We start from the raw sequence: 21,961 nt of genomic DNA, 5'->3' as shown, positions 1-21,961 counted from the left end.
AAATAGGCCAATTTCATTACAAGAGCCAAGCTTCAATGCATGCTCATCTCCTCTACCATGCTAATTACTAAGCTAAGCTATGCTAATATTAGTGATTATGTGAGGAGATGTATATCTTTCTCGTAAGAATACTCCTTCTTCCTCTCAATCTAGTCTCATACCCCGCTAGCTCTCACCATCTTCGAAGGTGTGTGAGGTCAGACCGTGAGGGAATTGATGTTGTGTTTAATAAGTGTTTTGCTTAGTGCTTGAAGTTTCCATCTTCATTGCACTAGCTAGTATTGAAGGAACACAAAGAGTTGTATTGTAAAATGTCTCTCTTGATGGGAGAAACCATAATACAAAGCCTTTTGGAGGGGGGACCACTGGCTCCATGTAAATCCGGTGCTCAACTGTTGTTAATAGCTTATTTTCTCTCTCTTTTGAAGTATTGTTCATGCTATCTAACTAGGTGTTATGCTTTTTGTTGCCCTCTCCACCCAAGCACTCTAGTTATTCTCATTAGGAATCTATTCTAATGAAATGCTCACTATGTTCATGCTAATTTCCGCTACACACAAGTTACTAGGCCATTAAATGTTACAGACATGGCAAATTAAGTTCTTCAAGACTGATCTGTTCTTTGGTAGTAACAGGTTGGGAAGTCTTACTCTTCTTGTTTGCACTCAAATAATCAGATACTACTTCTTTCACCATATTTGGCAAGCAAGGAACCGCCGCGTGTTTGAGGGGGATCTTGTTGTGGCAAGCTTTTGTAAAATCATACAAGAGAGCAGAGTGACGATCCACATGATCGGAGGCAAACAAGCTTCAGAGGATTGGTCTAGAACAATACATGTCATGATGACATCTTGTAATAAGTAAAGCCTACGAGTAGTTGTGGTTTCTCTGTCAAGCTGAAAACTCGTAATCCTTTGACCCTCGAGGCTCGGTCTGAGCTCGAGATTGGTGTATATTTCTGGTTTTCTTAATACTATCCACTCACAATTGTGAGTTTTGCCAAAAAAAAAAAAAAACTTGATTCATAATATATGTACATTACAATTGTCCACAATGCTTATGTGTTACACATTCGAGAGCTTCAAACTTTACTCTAGGGGTGACTTCTTGAAGACAACCAATAATCTATTCCTTTCGTGCCTTCATGTCTATGATGGAAAGGCCGTTTACGAACCAACAAAAAAGAAAGAAACTTTCCTTGTTCACCCCGACAAATGAAGAAAAGTGACTTAATTCTAATTTCTGCTGCTGTTGTTGCACCAATGCGGGAAAAACAAGTGAAATGAGTCATTTTCAAGTCCTTAAATAAAAGGACTCTTTACAAATCAAAATATTTTAACAAAATTATTGAATCACTATTTCACATCATGGATAGAACTCATATGAATACTCTTTGTAGCTTTGGGAAATAGCATTGGATAGACATATTTCTTTCTCTTCAAGACTTTTAAAGCTTTTTGGAAGGACACTTGTCGAACATGAAAAATTGAACGACCTTCATCCATAATTCTCTCTCTCCACATACAAACGCACACACACAAACACACACTCGTGTGCACATGAGTCATTTTTCTCCATCGGCTTGCAGCTAGCTAGCAGCGTGAAAGTGTTTACGGTATGTGCATTCTTGACAGCGGTCTACAATGTGTTAACAAGCTTTTATAGTTTTCGATCTAAGTACATCAGGTTGCCCATAGCAAGTTTTGTGTGCTTGGTTACAATGGTTCCTGCATTCCTATCGGTAGTGTGGGTGTTGCACGACTTGTGGCAGCATCCCTTCTCCAAGCGCAAATACATCCTTTGTGGCTTTGCCAAATACTTCCTCGCCGATGCATTCCAAGATATTATCGATCACGTTAGTTTTGTCAAATATCAAATTGATATGCCCAAAAGTGGATGGGTGGCATGGTTTCGCCCCTTGATGTATTCGTACCCGCTTACACGCTCATATGGACGCATCTTCTACAATTATGCACATGTCATCGACTTCACAGATTTCGACACCAACGGCGGCAAAGGCGATCAGCAAGATGGACGCACAATGTTTATTGACGGCGGCAAAGGCGATCAGCAAGATAGGGCCACGATGTATATTGACGACGCTTACGACCATGCTATCTCCATCAACGGCCATCGCCTCTGCCTTGTTGACATGTCTAGAATCTACGATAAAGAATTTATCTATGATCTTTGGGGGCCTGAATATAGGGGAGTCAAATATTGTCTCCACCTTAGTGGTCCTACATATGAGAAGCACAAACCTCTGATCAACGGTGACGCTGTGCGACTTGTGAAGGACATCCTATCTTGGTGGGCATCAAATCCTGAAAGACCAGTTCTAAAGTCTTTTGATAAAAAGAGATTTACAGCAACATGCCCTATTCTCTATCTCCTGTATTGTATCATTGATGAGGATATTCAGCAAAAGCATAAAATCGTTTCCATTGGCGAGTATGTTCACATTGAGTAATTAATCAGTTGCACAAGGACGTGGAACTTATGTCCTTTTTCTCTTGTAGCTTCCTCCCCCCTCTGTGGCTCTATGTGTGGAGAGTGCACTACTTTCTAACTAATGGGAGCTTGACAACTTCCATCATTCATGAGCTTTCCATTGTCACTTACCAGCCGTAAAATGAAGGCTTATGTGCAAGGATTTGCAAGCCTCATGTGCACGGATTTGCAATCAAACATTCATTTTAGCCCTCGTACCTAGCCTAATTTTTATACTGTGTGTATTCTTGTTCTTCCGCACTCCTAGTTTCTCATCACATTAAGATCATATAAGATTGTGAAACATCACATTACCATTTTACCTTGAGGCTTGAAATTGTTTCTTGGATTTGATTACTTAAAAGGAGATTAAGATAGAATTTTCATCTAGACAAAAACTATTTGAGAAAATTGAGTACGGGCACAAGTTTTATGCCCCTCTTCGGGGCTAGATTGTTAAGGGTATCCAGAACGTAGGGGTTTTGTACATGCTTCACATCTCCAAATCAAGTTAAAGGTGATCTACATCTTCAAATGCTATCACATTATAATTCCCATGGTTTCTTGAACAAAATATTTTGAACACATTTAGATAAGATGATAAGAGTATTATGACTAGAACAGACAAGGGACAACTTTACAAGCAGGGACAACTTTACAAGCAGTCGTACTAATTCAATGTATATCATTAGAATCGACAAGCATCCATAGTGTATGCATGCGCATACACTATATCATTAGAGTCGATATAGAGTAGTGGTATTTTCTCTCTCTCTCTCTCTCTCTCTCTCTCTCTCTCTCTCTCTCTCTCACACACACACACACACACACACACACACACACACAAAATTAATATCAAGATGAAGATAGATGATTACCCCATAAACTTACTAAGTGTGACATGGCAGGAGAGAAAGAGAGAGAGAGCAATACAGAGTGATAAAAAGAAAACTAACAGAGTACACATAATCAATTGGACAAAATAGAAAATCTCTAATGATGTAAGATAATAATAGGAGCATATCATCATAACCTCTTGACCACCCCGATAGGAGTCCCACACACACTCTCAATCACAATCATGATGACAATCTCAATCACAATCACAACTGCGAAGCCTTTGGTGATGATAGAGAATGTCTCCCAGAATAGGTAGCCAAAATGTGGATTTTTTAAATTTATTTTTTTTGTAGTCTTCGGTCTTTTAGTAAAAGCAAGGTGAAAATACGTCCTACACACGACCTCAAAACAACACTAAAAATATCCCAGACATGTGAATATAGCACAAATTATCCTGCGGGGTGAAAAAGTCACATACTTCTTGGATTCTCGAAAAATCAACCTACAAGTTGGCAGTTTCTACAAAAACGACCCAAAACAACATTTTCTCACTTTTTCTTTAATCTATGGTCTGAAAGGAGCATCAAAACGATGGAATCTAAAGTACTCAAAGAGCCTATATTTTTTCATTGTTTTTAGAACTATGTTTCCTACATACAAAATGATTTCAAAACCTCCCTCCACCCTCAAAAGTGGCTTCCAAAGTGTGCCCCATGTGAACTACAAAAATTTATTATAAGGGGTATGAGCCTCCCGAAGACCAGCCACGGGAGGGGACCCCCCCACCTAGGCACGTTAGCCTCACTCCACGCACTCGCGCACCGTGGGGACTCCACGCAAGGTTCCCCAGGGCACGCTATGACCCGTCGGCGGTGCGGCGGAGCCTGAGGCTACGTGGGGCTAGGGACCCGAGACGCGAGACCCGCGAAGACCCGCGAAACACAAACGGCCGTCGACCCATGGAACGCAACCACGCCCGAGCCGGTGCCGTCCGAGCCGGGCCCTCCTGAGCCGGTGTCGTCCGTGTCAGGACCCCTTGAAGCAACACCTTGGTCCCTCGGCTGCGTGCGGGTAAGAATCCCCGCCGGGCCCCTTGAAGACAGTCCCCTCGGCCGCGTGCGGGTAAGAATCCCCGCCGGGCCCCCTCCCCGACGCGCCCAGAAGCTGGGGCGTCACACTTGGTATCAGAGCTCCAGAACGAGCTCCTGGAAGACGAGCCGAAGACTAACGTGCCCGACGCGCACGATACTCACGACGACTCCAACCGCAATGGCCCGGGTCGTCAAAATCCTGGTGAAGAGAGCTCCAGAAAGCAACCACACGCCTTCCGCCCCGTGACGCGTCCTGAACACTTGGTATCAGAGCTCCAGAACGAGCTCCTGGAAGACGAGCCGAAGACTAACGTGCCCGACGCGCACGATACTCACGACGACTCCAACCGCAATGGCCCGGGTCGTCAAAATCCTGGTGAAGAGAGCTCCAGAAAGCAACCACACGCCTTCCGCCCCGTGACGCGTCCTGAACACGCGGGCCGTCACTTGTGACCCGCGCCGGCCCCGATCCGAGCCGGGCACCTCCATGAAGAAAAGGAACGATGCGAGCCAGACAGGGCTCTTCGTGACGCGTCCCAACAACGGGCCGTCACCCGTGACCCGCGCCGGCCCCGATCCGAGCCGGGCACCTCAATGAGGAAAAGGAACGATGCAAGCCAGACAGGGCTCTTCGTGACGCGTCCCAACAACGGGCCGTCACCCGTGACCCGCGCCGGCCCCGATCCGAGCCGGGCACCTCCACATGACAAAAAGCAAAGATGTGAGCCAGACAGGGCTCTTCACATGAAGAAAAGGCAGATGCGAGCCAGACAGGGCTCTTTATGACAAAAACAGAGAAAGGCCAAAAACGCGACGAACCAAGCCAACGGTGTTCGTCGCGCTCCGGCCACGTTTTGTGGCCCATGCTGAGCTAAAGATCCAAACGACGTCCAAACAGGGACCAACTCGCAAGTGCTGCATTGCGACGGATTGCTCTTTCAGATTCGGCTTTCAAGAAGCCTCCGCGCGGACCAACGCAGCAGGTGGCTCCGCGCACATCGGGTTACCTATTCGGGGAACGCTCAAGTACGGGGAATTCTACTTGGGTGTTCAAAGCATATCTTTTCAGCCTTCTGCCAAAACCCCAAAAATACTCACACACTCATTTTCAAAAATGACAAAAACAAAGCATTCCTACTTACTTGCATTTTGGGAACAGTTTTTGATCACTTGCACTTATATGCACCCCTTTGTCCCCACGGCCTCATGCATAGCCGAGCACTCTTTTCCCACGTTCGACGCGGTCGTCGAACTCTCTTCAAACGGGGGTGTATATAAGGGGTATGAGCCTCCTGAAGACCGGCCACGGGAGGGGACCCCCCACCTAGGCACGTTAGCCTCACTCCACGCACTCGCGCACCGTGGGGACTCCACGCAAGGTTCCCCGGGGCACGCTATGACCCGTCGGCGGTGCGGCGGAGCCTGAGGCTACGTGGGGCTAGGGACCCGAGACGCGAGACCCGCGAAGACCCGCGAAACACAAACGGCCGTCGACCCATGGAACGCAACCACGCCCGAGCCGGTGCCGTCCGAGCCGGGCCCTCCTGAGCCGGTGCCGTCCGTGCCAGGACCCCTTGAAGCAACACCTTGGTCCCTCGGCTGCGTGCGGGTAAGAATCCCCGCCGGGCCCCTTGAAGACAGTCCCCTCGGCCGCGTGCGGGTAAGAATCCCCGACGGGCCCCTTGAAGACAGAAGTTCCCTCGGCTGCGTGCGGGTAAGAATCCCCGCCGGGCCCCCTCCCCAACGCGCCCAGAAACTGGGGCGTCACATTTATATCACAATGAACTAGACTGTGGACAAATTTTAAAGCGATCAAGTTTTTTTTCAAATGAAAGTTATTGCTAGAAATTTAAAAAAAAAGGTCTATTACACTATGAGAATATATATTCATGTCATTAGAACAAGCTCTTAGATTATAGACAAGGACTAATTGAGAAGAACAGAAAAACAAAGTGAAGGAACTCTGAATAGATGATGCTATGGTGACTCAAGTAACAAGATAACAACAACAAGACTCCAGTATAAGTTCAGCATAAATCTAGGGTTTCAAGAAATTAGGGATTTGAGGGAAAGTGCCATCGATTGGTGAGATGACAATGGCAACTAAAACCCTAATTTCAGGGCAAAAACCCTAACCATATTTCCACAACTACAACCTTGATTTTTTGAAACACACTGAAACTCTATTTTGCAAAAATCGATTAAAAAAAAGTTCCTATTCTAAGGTTATTGATGATTTTTTGGATAGGTTGTAGGAGTGGGTCTTCTAACGAGGGGGTCCACCTTTAAAAAATACCTATAGCGTGTGCGTTCAAGAGGTATTTTTATAACCCCTCTACCGTCACACACTTCATCATGATTTAAAAGACCCCTCTTACTTTATAAACCTATAACTTCTTTTTAGCTTTACATTTTTAAACCCCTCTTGTACATGTAATTCTATAACTCTTTGGTATGTAAAATACCCCTCTAAGTGAACTCTCATGCTACAATTACATAGTTTGAGGTGGACCCCCTGGGGTCTTGTATTTTCAATAGGATATATCTCAAGAGTGGATATCATCAGGTTTGGGTCAATCTAGCAGATGTGCTTAAGACAGCTTTCCAAACCACCTTTGGGTTGCATGAGTTTTGTGTTATGCTGTTTTGACAAATGCTCCTTCTATGTTGAATCTCATGATGGACATGATTTCTCGACCGCATGGAGATTGTGCGCGGACATTATTTGATGAAATGCTCATGTTTTCCAAGTATGAGTAGATCATATGGAGCATTTGAAGATGGTATTTGAGACTCTATGGAAGGAATGATTGTTTCATGGAGGAGATTCACTTCTTAGGACACATTGTTTCTAAAGGAGGAGTTTGCATGGATTTGACTAAGATTCACGCGATACAGGATTCACCAGAACCAACGAAGTTACATGAGAATTGTAGCTTGCTTGGGTTATGTTCTTGCTATCATAGATTTATCAGGTTCTTTGTTGAGATAGAAACACCTTTGCATGATTTGAGTTGAAAAGGATGCAATAAAAACACCCCTTTCATATGCTTTGTGTAATGCGATCAACTTATATAATTTGCCATATATAACCTTAACTCAAGGGTATAAACACAAAAAATGACAAGCAATTTTGAGATTCTAGCATATCAAATGACATAAGGTTTTTTTAAAGCACTTTTTTCGATAGGCAAAATAGCCCTTGACAAAAAAATAGGTGTCGATTTTAGGCCTTGATCCAAGTTTAGCTCCCACTTTAAAGCTCTACATCTCTAAGCTTTAAAAGAAAAAAAACACATAAGCACAAAGAATTGAATTACAATAGCACCCCTAAGCTTTAGAGCTCTACGTTCTAGACCTCATTTTAAAAATTCTACATCTTTAAGCTCTAGTTCCCCCTTTACAAATTTAAAACTCTAGATCCCTAAATTGTAAATCTCACTTTAAAAGCTCTAAAGTTTTAAGTCCTAAAACTCTAGCACCTCGGGGTGACCCTCCTTCTACCTGTGGTCTATGTTATCTTTTCACTTTCTTTAATTCAAAGTTTTACCTTTTTTTTTTAAAAAAAACTCTAAATCGTGGTTGAAGAGTTCCTTTAAAAGTTCTACATCTTTAAGTTCTAAACTTAGCTTTAAAATTTATAAAAATAAAAATAAAATAAAAATAAAAATTAAAGCTCTAAAAGATAGATCCCTTCCTTAAAATTTGAATTAACAAAAATGATAACTTTAGTCTATTACCTGAAGTTTCAACTGGCTAGAGAACTTATAAAAATGAAAATATGGATAAAAGAACTTCTCAAAATAAAAAGGTGACTCTCTGGAGATGAATGGAGCAAAGCATTATGCTAAGTCTTTATCATTTAATCTATAAGGCCTTCAAGGTTTCATGGTATCAAAGACATTTCAAAATCCTTTCCTTAATTAATGAGCATTCATTTCATATTTCAAAACTCAAGACATGTCTATCATTAGATTTACATACTTTTCATTTAAATTAGTTCCCACTATCTTATCTCAAGCAATCAACATTTTTGTCCTATCAAAAAATACTTGAAAATATTATTCAACTTTTTTTGGCCTGCTAAAGAAAGGCCCTAGTGTTGGGTTAGCTTAGGCATACTTTAATTGATGGCATCTACATGGATGGCCAGTATTCTTTTAGACCTTTAGGAGAAAGCATGTGAGAGTAGGTCGTTATAGGTGAACTCGCAAGGCCGAACGCAGACGCAGACTGAGAGTCGGCGGGCTCCAAGCAGAATTTCGCACGACTGCACCTTCAATGCTATGTAGTCTTTATCACAGGCAGCATAATCTAGGGCTTGTCAAAGTTCGAGGATCTGAGCATGCCTAGTATTGCCTATGTTTACACGCAGAAGTCAAGTCTGCCTGCAATAGCGCGTGAGAGCCTGACGTGTCCTTGCGTGTTGCATCACCTCACGTTTTGTGCAAGCCGAAGATCGTGTCAAAACGTCGTCTTGACTCGAGTTTCTTGCACTTCACTAAATGCGGCCATACTTGCTATACCTTATCTTTCTCTTGTAGACCCTGATTTGGTTTCGAGTTTACAGAGCATCTCTAATTCCCCACATGTTGTCCAGAATTAGGGTTGCAGAGAAACACACACAACTTGGAGAAGACTAAGGAAGCTCAAGGCACACAATAGAGAGTGTGTTTCTTAGTATGCAATGGAAAAATAGATAGCCCTAGAGTGATGGGCGTATATACAATGCTCGGGGGAAAAAACCTCCTAAAGAGGGAAAAAATGCCCGGTGGTCCTAGTGTGTTCACACACATCACTACCACATGTAGGGTTTTAGACTACTTTTTGGCTTGCTAAGGAAAGGCCTTAGTGTTGGGTTGGGTTGGGCGTACTTTGAAGCGACTCTTTCGAGATCAAGAATGACACCTTCTTAAGGTCAAAGAATAAAATCCTCAAATACTGCTTGACAAGATGTGAAACACGGCTCTCTCCCATTCCATATAGCGAGTTTGCAAAGTTGCTACGTTCGTAATGGCTCACACCGTGCAATTGATTTGCTTGCATTTTACGAGTCTCTTGATTACACACCCTCTCTCTCTCTCTCTTTCTCTCTCTCGCTCGTCCATTTGCCGTTTCTTTGGTGTTCAACACATGAGCGTGGTGGGAACGCTAGACCACTAGCACACACTCTTAGATTTCACTCAACTTGGCACCTCAAATTTCACAGTCTATGGCAAGAAGAGTATGAATGGATAAAGTGGGGGTACCCTTTTTGATTGATGTACCTTTGTCCACTAGTTCTTTAATGCCTTTGAATTTGATGTTCTCTTGCATGTATCTAAATATGTGTCAAATCCATTTACGTGCCAAATCCATTTAATAGATCTGATAGTAGGTTAGCCTTAAGACTTAGTAAACATTGAGAAAGGGAAGGGAGGATTGTAGTATATAAGTGGTGTTGTCGCTACAAAAATTAGTTCAAGAGTCTCCCTCTCCCTTATTGATCCTAATATCTCTCTGTGTGACACTGTGAAGTATTGCTTCTATGAACTTATTTATCCTTTAGCTAAAGGATGTTCTTTTCCCTTTGTTTCTTTTGAACATGTCAAGTAATAGTTGCGTGAACATTATTTACCGTCCTCTTTTAATATGGCTGCAAAAATTAGTTCAAGACTATCCCTCTCCCTTATTGTTCCTAAGATCTGTGTGTTTGACAGTGTGAAGTATTGTTTCTATGAACTTATTTATTCTTTAGCTAAAGGATGTTCTTTTCCCTTTGCTTCTTTTGAACACATCAAGTATTACTTGCATGAACATTATTTACCATCATCTCTTAATATGGCTGCCTCTTCCTCTTCGCAAAACCCACTCGATGGACATTGCGGTGGCTACGATGACAGCGTGGAATCTATGTGCGATGAATCTAGTGATGTTCGCTCGATGGAGTTTGAAGATGGTGACTCAATTGCTTGAGACCTTAAAGAAAATGCTTAATGTATGCTTGGCAATAATACAATTTTGCTTTCTGTTTTTTTAGAGTTGAACAAGATAGTGCACCGTAATATGGCTACGTCATTCTTGGAACCCGATAGTGGCCTCATTCTTGATCGTGTGTCTCCACTCCGCATGAGGAGCGCTTCGAGTCTACCTAAGCTTGATGTTTCTTCTTCTCTTGGCGTTGGGCCCAAATCCCTCAAGTGTGTGAATCAAAGTGGTGTGGTAGCGTGTACACTTTTCAAGACTTGCGAGGTGACAACGGAACTAAGTAAGGCTTGCTTGCGCCATGTAGATATTCTATTGGTGTGTCCATACCTTACGAGTTTTATTTTTTGATGTGACAGCCAAACCTTTTCTAGATGGTCCACACCTTGCAGCTGCATAAAACGAGCACGTTACAGAGGGTGTCAAACTAGATGAACAAACTCTTGTTGAGTGTTCCCATGAGGTAGTAATTAGTGCTAGTTCATCTTCTCTTGTGCCTTATATTTCCACTAAGATCCCTCTATTGCACATTGTTGACATCACTGAGACTTACCCTTGTTTCGAATTTGAGGGGTGCATACTCAACTGATATGGGACTTACAAACAAAGCTTAAAAGTCGCTAAGTGTATGCGCTACCTTAAGGCAAACCTAGTTGATCCACTCAACATATGACACCATCACTTGTGTTGTTAGTGATCAATTGATTGCGCAATTCATTGACACTCTTGCTGTAGGAGACTTTGTGCACATTGAGAATGTGATTGTAAAAAAAATAACTAAGTCAGATGGTTGCACATCTCCTTATTTACTATTCTTCAACGCTTCCACGGTTGTAGAGAAGACAAAGCCTTTTGAAGTCAACCTTAGTTTCTACCCAAAGAGCAATGTGCATCAATTTTTGGATGAGGCACAGTCCTTGCAGGCACAGGGCACCTGTACACACTTTGGAACTGTAGCTTTTGTTGTTATACAAGTCCATGCTAGCACTTAAAAAAGTTGTTGTTTCCCAAGGTGATCTTGTTGTTGCAGATGGGTCAGCAACTAAGGATTGTGCCACTGTAAGACTTCCTTATCTTTGCCCTTTTATAGATTTGTTGCTTTCTAATATTTTCCCTCTTTTGCCATCACAGCTTAGCTTCATGAATGCACACAAAGAAAATTACCACACTATCTTTCATGCTCTTGAGACTGATGTGCATCCTATGTTTGTCGCACGAAACATAGGTTCCTTCATAGGCCGAAGCAATACACTCTCAGTCTTGGATATTACTATCCTAGCACGCATCAAAAGTTCTCATCTCAAGCATCATTTGGAGGAAGCATATAAGGCCCATATTCTTGATGTTGGTCACAATCAAGAAGTAAGTATTTCTCTTGCTTTTCATTTTTCACCATAATAGCTCAAGAAAGCTCTAACTTGTGAAGTGGCTACACATAGGTAATTGGCACATTGCACATTGTGAATGTAAACTCAATTTTGGTGGAACATTTCTGCGGTCAATGCAAATTTACTACGATCCATCACCAACAAGAGGTAGACTTTTGCTCTATCTGCTCAAAATCTACAACTATTGTTTTGGTGCCCAAGCTTGAAGGAAAGATTTTAACCAACAAAGCTTCCCCAATTGATGTTTCCTTGGCGGGTGACATAGTCGACAAAGTATTGCATCTTGACAAAAACTTTGTCGACTTATATGCTTCTAATGTACTGGATGCACGTGAGCTGCTAGCCTCCCTTGTCCAAACCGGCAAATTCACCATCAACAAGTTAGGCCTTGTCCTATGTTTTAGAAACCTTTTATATTTTCCAAAATCTCATCCCTTTTTAGTATTGCATGGGAATCACTTCTCTACAAAAGGATGTACTTGCAAGACGCACCATCATGGGAGACCCCCTATATATAGCCTTGGTTCTTAGCAACGAGTGCAATTGGTGGAAACATTTGCCTTCAAATATATTGACCGATAAGGGGCACAAGAACGTGCCCCTTATGGGACTACCACGTCATCAAGTTCACGGAACCACCATTTGATTGTAGCCAAGCGCGTCGCTAGGGCCCGGGCTCTACCAAAACCTCTTGTTGGGCCACCACCCGCGCTGCCTTCTTAGTGTCCAACACCGAATGCCATAGTCACCAAGGGGACAGAGTCTCTCTCTCTCTCTCTCTCTCTCTCTCTCTCTCTCTCTCTCTCTCTCTCTCTCTCTCTCTCTCTCTCTCTCTCCACCCCCCACTTACACACCACATGGGGATCACCCTTAAGGCTTTATACCATGGAAAGCATGTGGCCTCATTCCCTTGCAATGTGTAACCCTTGCATATCCTTGCCCCTCTATAACAGTGCGCCCAGATACTACAAAAAGTCATCTAGCCCCTATTTCCAATTCCATTTTACAATACCCTTTTGTATGTGAAAATGTGGAAAAAAAATCTAATAACCCCTTTTGTTGCATCCACGTGGCAGTCACATAATGATTAAGTGACCCCTCCAAGGTCAAATTCTTCCATTGGCATTTGAGTGACATCTCTATAACTATGTTCCTTGATACTGACACTCATGGTAACATCCTCATCTCAAAAGTAAAGGTGGACCTAGCCCCAATCTTGCACCATTTTGAGTTGACGCATGAATGGTCACCCCAAAATGATTTCAAATTGTTGCTCTTTTCAAAGTACACAATGGCAATTGTATGCTTGTCCTCAATTCCGTATGAAGATATGGTGATCTACATCTTTCTACAAATCCGTCTACAAGCTGAAATTTCATTTGTGTCTTCTTGAGAGCTGGTCTTACCTACTTTTTCCAGATTTCTTGTGTAGCTATGTCCACTCCAACCCCACTATCAAGTATGTCTATGGATTTCAATCCCTTATGCTCTAATGGAAGGTGGTGTTTCCCTCTTCTCCTTTACAATAATCATCCACCTTCTTGACATGCACATGTTACACCTTTGGTTTCTCTGGTGGCAGTTTACCCATGTTTTAATCTATGGGAACATCTTGAGGAGGGATTTCCAGTCCCATCTTTTCCAAGTTTTTTCCATCTTGGTCCATAAATGCATAATAATCTACAAAAGTTATGAGAGAGTTATTGTATATTGTATAGGAGTTGACATTGAATATGTGGAGGCTCTTGGTGTCCATCATCCTTAGAACTTGCTGTCATGGAGAGGGCACAACTTTAACCTCTGATTTTGTTTTGTGCTCTCCTAAAAAAGACAGTAAAGTCTTTAATGTTTTTAGCTTTCTCTCTGTAGATACATTTGTCCCTACGTCATCGTACAATGATTGTATATTCCCCCAAATAAAACTCATGATCCATGTTGATTTTTGTGTGATAGGTGTAGACTTAAAAGTTGCACTACCATCTTTGTGGTTGCAGATTATTTCCCACAAGGCTTGCGTCCATGGATTTTCTAGTTTTGGAATGTGCATTATTCCTTGTGGCTTGGCATCATCAATGGTGATCAGTGTGGTAGTAATTAGATAACAAAAGAAGGGTGAGTGTGGTGTGGAAAGTGGGAGAATGATACCCCGACGGTATCATTCTATGGATGGGTGGACCCGATGAGTCGGGTAACTTTCCAACGCTAGAATTTTTTTCTTTATTAGTCATAAATCTTAAAAGAGACAAACCTTAGCGGCTGTGCTTCTGAAACATGGAGAAAAAAGCACACAGGTTAGTCACTCTAAGATTTATACTTTTAGGTATAATTGATTATAGATAGTTTTTAGATAGGGTTATGGTGGTCACGCTCCGCCATAGCGAGATAGGACCAATCCTTCACTAACGGTTCATGCCCGTGGCTACGTAGTAGCTAAGGCAATGTCCGTTGGTTTTTCCTTCTCAGGATTGGAGACCTATCAAAGGTACTATGCTCCTCTCGACAAGGGGCAGGGACCTCACACTAACATATCTTGATCTACTAAAAGCCTATGTAACGGAAGTAGATCAAAGATCCCAATGGGAGAAGTACTTACCCTTAGTGGAGTATGCTTACAATAACACTGTACATACTTCCATGGAAAATGCACTTTTCGAGGTAATTGAGGGAAGATCAAAAAATCCCTTTCTACTTAAGGTACATGGGAAGATCTTCGCCGCAAATGAGTATAGCAGAGACCTACAAGAATCTTTCCAAAAGATTAAGGATGCTATCTCTATCTCTTAAAGCAAAAAGACTGTTGCTGACAAGCACAAAAGAGCCCAAGCCTTTAAATAAAAGGATTGGGTCTTATTAAAATTTCCCAAGGCTCGATTAAGGCACACGACGGGCAAGAATCCTACGGGACACCAAAAGTACTATGCTAAGTTAGCAAAAAGGTACTATGGTCCCTTCCAGATTATTAGGCCAATCAATGAGATGGCCTATAAACTCAAGTTTCCCAGCCATTGTCTCATACACAATGCTTTCCATCTGAGCCTACTAAAGCCTTACAAAGTAGAGCCACCTCAAGAACCAACTATTGAAGACCCACAGGAAATCGAGCACCAAAACGAGGTGTTGTAGCCCGAGTCCATTCTCCGACATGAAGACAAGGTACTAAGAGGCGGTAAGACTATCCGACGATATCTTATTAAGTTTAAGAATTATCCTTTTGAAGATGCTAGATGGATGCAAGGCATACAATTAAAGGATAACCTAAACCTTGTCAATGCTTACAATGCTTCCCCAAAGTAAGCAAATGTACAAATGTTTAAAATGAACAAATTTTTTGTCTTATAAGACTCTCTTTTTCTTTATTGTGCACAAAAAAGAAGTAGTATACATGCTTAGATCAAGTTTGCGAAGACGACGTCTTCCAAACACCAAGAAGAGCTTGTCACTCTACTATGGAAGATTGATAGGACTAATGTGCAGACATGCTTGTGGCAGCTTAGGCTCTCAAGCGCCAAATGGACTAGTCATTCATTTTGGAACGATATCGTAGGGTAACATAGGGATCCTATACCCTCTAGAAAAAGGACTAATGAATATGCTTTATCTTCTCTACCCCATAGTCGATGACGAATATGATTTCAAGAGAGAGGTAATGTCATAATAACTAATATGTAGTTCTCCTAAATGATTTTCTCATGTTAAACTGATCATTTAATATGGGGAAGTGCCTGGGAGAAAAAGCTAGAATATTGGTTAAGCTGACAGACCGGCCACAGTAGGGATCCAAAGGAGGGAAAATAGGGATCCAAAGGGGGGGGGGGGGGGGGGGGCATCTGCAAAAGAGCAATGTGCAACAATGGGCTTAAAAGACCCTAAGCTTCAGCCCATTAAGACTTCCAAAATGCTAAGGTTCCAAAATTCAAAGGTTGTGTCCAATGGTCAAAAGCTTAGGAAATTGGATGCTTTGTGTGTGCTAAAAAAGTCTTCATGCATCCCAACATAGGAGGGGGCGAGCCCTAGAATTAGGAGATGAGAGAGAAACACACACATACACACACTCACAAGCTCCTTTACACAAGGGGAAAGAGCGACACATGTCAGCTCCCTAGCCCAGATGCCCACAAGGTGTACTCAAATCCTATTGGATGGCCATGGAGGTGGACCGATGAGAATTAGGCTATAGTAAATCTATTTTACTTTATTTTAAAAACACTTAATAAAAGAACCAATAGAATTAAGCTCTCTTGAAGACTATTGGACAGTCTCCCAAGGGGTCCAATGAGCATTCAACAGCTGAATGTCTTGCCTGATTCCTATTGGCCAAGAGGCAAAGCGGTCCAATGAGAGTTTAGTTGAATTAATTAATTACCTAAAGCTCTCACAAAAGGGGAAAGGGGGACACATGTCAGAAGGCTATCACTTATGCTTCTTAATATTCATTGCCTAAGCTTGAAAAGGGCCAATAGGGTTGAAGCAAGAGCAAATAGCAAGAGGGGTCAACCAACAGAGAGGGGGGGCTGAATTTTACAAGTCATTATCACCTACACACTCACACTATCTCACGTGTGGAGCAAGAAGACTCTCTCTCTCTCCTTCTCAAGCCTTAATGGAAAGCTTACCACACCTACTCCAAGCTTGTGAGAAGGGAGGCCTACACCAACAACTCTTGGCTTTGTGATGAGAATCCAACCAAGAGCTGTCATAAAATCTAATATCTAATATCTAACCAACCCAAATTATTTTCTCATATTAAATTGATCACTTAATGTGGGAGAATAAACGGGAACAAGTGTAGACATGTGCTTATAGATCTATCTCAACACGAGGCCAATGGTAAAGGGGCCCAAATGAGAGATGGTCTATCAAAGAGCGAGGCTAAAAAATGGAGCATAAGACCTTAGGGTTAGATTCATTGAAGACCTCCAATAATGTGTGTAAAAGGCCTTTGACCTTAGGTAAGCTAGGGCTGAGCTTGAGGCGCGGGAACCCGACCCAGCTCGAGGTGCTTGTCCTGCTTGTCATGCTTGATGACTAAGGTGCTTGAGGTGCTTGATGATTGAGGTCCTTGATATGCTTGAGGTGCTTAATTATTGAGATTCTTGAGGTGCTTGACATGCTTGAGATGCTAGGGTTGCACTTGAGGTGAGAACCCAGCCCAAGCTTAAAGTGCTTATGAGCTAAGCTTGTGGTGGGAACTGGGCCTATGCATGAGGGGTTGAGGTGTCAAAAAGTCAAAGATTCAATCCCTACAAGGAGGGGGCGAGCCCTACATGAGGGGGGATGAGAGAGAACACCCACACACTCCCACAAGGCATGCATGGTACAAAGAAAGCAAAAGGGACACTTGTCAAGTTCCTCCTCATGTTGCCCTCATGGTGTGCTTGAAGCCTATTGGTTGGCCACCCAAGGGGTCCAATAATAATTAAGGAGATTTAATTAATTGATTTAGCATTTATCTAGCCCTCTCTATGAAAGGCTAAAGGGGGACACTTGTCTCAAGGCTACCCTTGCTGCTTGTAATGCCTCCTGCTTGTCATTCGCTAGGCCTGGAGGGGTCCAATGAGCTTCAAGCATGGGCTACAAGGGGGGGTCGACCCAAGCAAGCTAGGGGGTTGCTTAGGGGGTATACTCACCCACACACACTCACAAACACTCTCATTGTGTGCTATGCAAAGTGCAAGAGCTCCCTCTCCTTCTCCAAGCAAGTAGAGGTGGAGAGCCTACACCAACACTCTTGGATATGGAGTGCAAATCCAACCAAGAGCCACGATTCAATGCTTAAGCTTTCCATCTCCTTATTCTTCATTACTATGCTATTATATATGTTAGCAACAAGAGTTATGATAAGTGAGGAACTAATTCTTTCTCCTACGAAATGTTTCTTCTTCCTCTTCCCTACCCTCATTCCCTGCTAGCTCTCTCCACCTTCGAAGGTGTTTGAGGTCTTGGGACTGAGGCTTGGGATAGTTAAAGCTTTCTTCAAGTTTATGTTATGTTTGTGATGCATGAAGCTTTCCATCTTCATTGCATCACCTAGGTCACAAGGAACACAAAGATTGTATTGTAACAAGTCTCTCTTAATGGGAGAAATCATAATACAAATGCCTATTGGAGGGGGACCGGCTCCACATAAATCCGGTCCTCAACTGTTGTCATGTTCTCTAAATTCTCTCTCTTGCAAAAGTATTGTTCATGCCAAGTTAACTAATTGCTATGATTATGTTGCTATCTTCAATTATGTTCACCCGCTATGGTCACAAAGTCATTCCTCAAAAGTATTCTCATGAATTTCCGCTACTCTCAAATTAAATAGGCCAATTTCATTACATTGGTATCAGAGCAGCTTTAGGCACACCATGAGGGAAACATGAGGAGGAACTTGACAAGTGTCCCTTTTTCTTTCTTTGTACCATGCATGCCTTGTGTGAGTGTGTGGGTGTTCTCTCTCATCCCCCCTCATGTAGGGCTCGCCCCCTCCTTGTAGAGATTGAATCGTTGACTTTTTGACACCTCAACCCCTCATGCATAGGCCCAATTCCCACCACAAGCTTGGCTCATAAGCACTTTAAGCTTGGGCTGGGTTCTCACCTCAAGTGCAACCCTAGCATCTCAAGCATGTCAAGCACCTCAAGCATCTCAATAATTAATCACCTCAAGCATCTCAAGCACCTCAATGATCAAGCACCTCAAGCACCTTAGTCATCAAGCATGACAACCAAGAGAAGCACCTCAAGATGGGTCGGGTTCCCGCGCCTCAAGCTCAACCCTAACTTACCTAAGGTCAAAGGCCTTTTACACACATTATTGGAGGTCTTCAATGAATCTAACCCTAAGGTTTTATGCTCCATTTGTTAGCCTTGCTCTTTGATAGACCATCTCTCATTTGGGCCCCTTTACCACTGGCCCCGTGTTGAGATAGATCTATAAGCACATGTCTATATCTTAACACTTGTTCCCATTTATTCTCCCACATTAAGTGATCAATTTAGAGAGAGAGAGAGAGAGAGAGAGAGAGAGAGATTTTAGAGAATATGACAACTAATGAGGACGAGATTTATGTGGAGCCGGTCCCCCCTCCAAAAGGCATTTGTATTATAGATTCTTTCATTAAGAGAGACTTGTTACAATACAATCTTTGCGTTCCTTGAGACCTCTTTGGCAGTATGGAGATTGAAGCTTCATACACCAAGATTTTGCATAATATCAACAATCAATCTTAGCTTGAAAACAATCAAGAACTCGTGAACATCATTAGTCTTTGTGTTCCCTAAATCCTTTGAGTGCATGAGGATGTATACTTTTATGCATCAACTTGTGCCTAAAGCAACAATTAATCTTCCTTGCAACTAATCTACTTGCATTAAGTAATTAATTTATTTGCATTAAGTAACTAATCTACTTGCAAAAAACCATTATCCTTCTTGCAATAAGCATAACATGCACTTTGTGGAAAGCATTAACTATCCCAAGCCTCAGTCCCAAGACCTGAAACACCTTCGAAGATGGAGAGAGCTAGCAGGGAATGAGGGTAGGGAAGAGGAAGAAGAAGTATTCCATAGGAGAAAGAAATAATTCCTCACTTATCATCACTCTTCTTGCTTAGCATACATAATAGCATAGTAATGAAGATGGACAAGATGGAAAGCTTAACCATTGAAGAATAGCTCTTGGTTGGATTTGCATTCCATAGCCAAGAGTGTTGGTGTAGGCTCTCAACTTCTCAAGGAGCTTGGAGAAGGAGATGGAGCTCTTGCACCTTGCATAGCACACAATGAGAGTGTTTGTGAGTTTGTGTGGGTGAGTATACCCCCTAAGCAACCCCCTAGCTTGCTTGGGTCGACCCCCCCCCCCCCCCCCCCCCCCCCCCCTTGTAGCTCATGCTTGAAGCTCATTGGACCCCTCCAGGCCTAGCCAATCATAAGCAGGAGGCATTACAAGCATCAAGGGTAGCCTTGAGACAAGTGTCCCCCTTTCCCCTTTGAGAGAGAGGACTTGATAAATGAAAAATCAATTAATTAAATTCCCTAAATTATCATTGGACCCCTTGGGTTGCCAACCAATAGGCTTTAGGCACACCATGAGGGCAACATGAGGAGGAACTTGACAAGTGTCCCTTTTGCTTTCTTTGTACCATGCATGCCTTGTGTGAGTGTGTGGGTGTTCTCTCTCATCCCCCCTCATGGGAGAGAGTTTGTTTTTCCTTTGTAAACTCCCTTCTCCTTGGACCAATTATTGTTGTTGTTGGAATTGACTTGGGAAGTTTTTGAACATTGGTTCTCCCCTTTGCATCATTTTTGTCTTTGTTTTCCATGGGCTTGACATTACGACTAGCCCCTTGATGGAAATTGATGTGTGAAGCAACCATGGTGTGATGGATTACTTCGCTAATAGTACCAGGCCGTTGAGAGCTAATCTATTCGGCCATCTCTTCAGGTAATCCCGCACAAAATTGCTGCCCTTGCTCGACAAAGTCTATCTTTTGAAAGACATTAGCCTTGAGATGTAAATCCCAAAACTTGTCTACATATTTGTGGATAGACTCATGGGAGAGGAGCTTCAAGCTACGCCATTCGGTAAGCACTTTGTCCTTTGCATTGCTTGCAAGGAATTGCTTCATGATGGAAACTCGTAGAGTTTTCCATGTCTTTGGGGCTTCACCATTTCCACGAAGGCTAGCCCACCATTGACGAGCTGATTTTTGGAAGTGCATAGCTACATGGCGTATCTTAGAGGACTCTGTGAAGCCCTCATCTCCAAAGGCCGCATCAAATTGCTGGATGAAGGCCAACACTTTGTCGGTAGCACTGAAGGTGCCTTTATAGGTGAGAAAAGAGATACTCTTTCCTCCCTCCTTGAACTTCTTTAGCTTTTGTGACCTTCGCCATGCAGGAAATGATTTGCGATGTCCTCCCCTCTTGTATTATCTAGGAGAATAACCATAACTGTCGTCAGAAGAGGAGGAAGGTGAAGAAGAAGGAGAAGAGGGTGACCTCTTCCTAGCCCTTTTCTTCCTTTGTTTCCTCTCTTGCCTTTCAGAGTGATGAGGAGAAGGACTATGTGTTGATCTTTTCCTCTTGGGAGGAGTGGGCAATCGTCTAGACCGCCGTCTTCGTGGAGCCACATCTTCAGAGGAACTTAAACTTTCATTGCTTTCTTGCTCTTTGGATTCCTCCTCTCGAATGGGAGAGAGTCTTCTTTTGGGGGTCTCTTCAAGAGGCCTCCTAAGCTCTCTCTCCTCTTGGAGAGGAAGGGAAATTCCATAAGCACGAAGTTGTTGAGTAACTTCGGCTTGCAAAGCAGGGTTGCCCATAGCTTGCTGCAACCTAGTGACGAGATAATTCACAAACATGGGAGCATCATCATTAGCACCTTCATGTGCAAAATCAAAGCTATCAATGTTCATTCTACTCTCTTGATTATTGTCATCCATGTTAACAAAATTTATGTATGTACTTAGTGTATGCTTTGGCAATTCAAAACCTTAGTTGCCACTCCTCTTAGCCTTTGAAAATCGGGTCTTAAGTATCTACACCCACGGCTCGAAGTGGTTAATTATAGAGAGTAGAGGAGAAAACATTTTGGAATCCATTTAGGAATGTAGAAAATTCTAATTCCTCTTGATTCCCGTCTTTTTTTTTTATTGTTATTGGTTGAAACATTGAATTCATTTACAGACTTTTCAACAAAAATCATGTATATGAATATATAGATTTTCATTAACTTACGAAAAGCATGCATATTTACATGGTATAGGATGCTACCCGACTCATAAACATGTATGTACATATCTCCTAGCTTAGGAAAAACAAAAGCCTTTTGCTATGAGCATCCTCTTTTGGAGTTTCCAGCATAGAAACTCAAGGCGGCTTGTTGCATGCATTTCTTTGGGGACAAGCACGATAGCATGCCCTTATTGTCCACACTTGTAGCATTTGTTATCCTTACGATAACACTCTAGCTCTGTTGGAGAGAGTCTATTCTTACCTTTGTAGACTCCTTTCTCCTTACAAAGGTAAAAACAAACTCTCTTCTGAAGAGCTTGAAACTTTTCGCAAGGACCATAAGTGTTTCAAGTGTGGGGAGCAAGGACATGGCTATCGTTCTTGCCCCAAGAAGAATACTCGCAATGAGACTCCTAGGGCTTCCACCATCGAAGCTCCAAAAGAGGATGCTCATTGCAAAGGATCATCACTT

General features: G+C 42.6%; 1 protein-coding gene across 1 annotated transcript; it reads left to right on the top strand.

Moving 5' to 3' along the window:
* Nucleotides 1-1,916: 1,916 nt before the first annotated feature.
* LOC147458272 (uncharacterized) lies at nt 1,917-2,704 on the top strand. The gene is made up of 2 exons (XM_086511793.1): nt 1,917-2,018; nt 2,064-2,704. The coding sequence occupies exons 1-2, from the start codon at nt 1,922-1,924 to the stop codon at nt 2,468-2,470; spliced, it is 504 nt and encodes a 167-aa protein (XP_086367919.1). The 5' UTR covers nt 1,917-1,921; the 3' UTR covers nt 2,471-2,704.
* Nucleotides 2,705-21,961: the final 19,257 nt, after the last annotated feature.

This window comes from Adiantum capillus-veneris, chromosome 5, assembly GCF_014529385.1.
Source record: "Adiantum capillus-veneris isolate H3 chromosome 5, ASM1452938v2, whole genome shotgun sequence".
NCBI lineage: Eukaryota > Viridiplantae > Streptophyta > Polypodiopsida > Polypodiales > Pteridaceae > Adiantum > Adiantum capillus-veneris.
Note: the sequence above shows the minus strand (reverse complement) of the source record. Positions and strands in the feature narration are given on the sequence as shown.

Coding starts and splice junctions, on each gene's coding strand:
- LOC147458272 (XM_086511793.1), top strand. CDS start 1,922: ATGTATTCGTACCCGCTTACACGCTCATATGGACGCATCTTCTACAAT. Junction 2,019..2,063: donor CGACACCAACGGCGGCAAAG/GCGATCAGCAAG, acceptor ACGGCGGCAAAG/GCGATCAGCAAGATAGGGCC.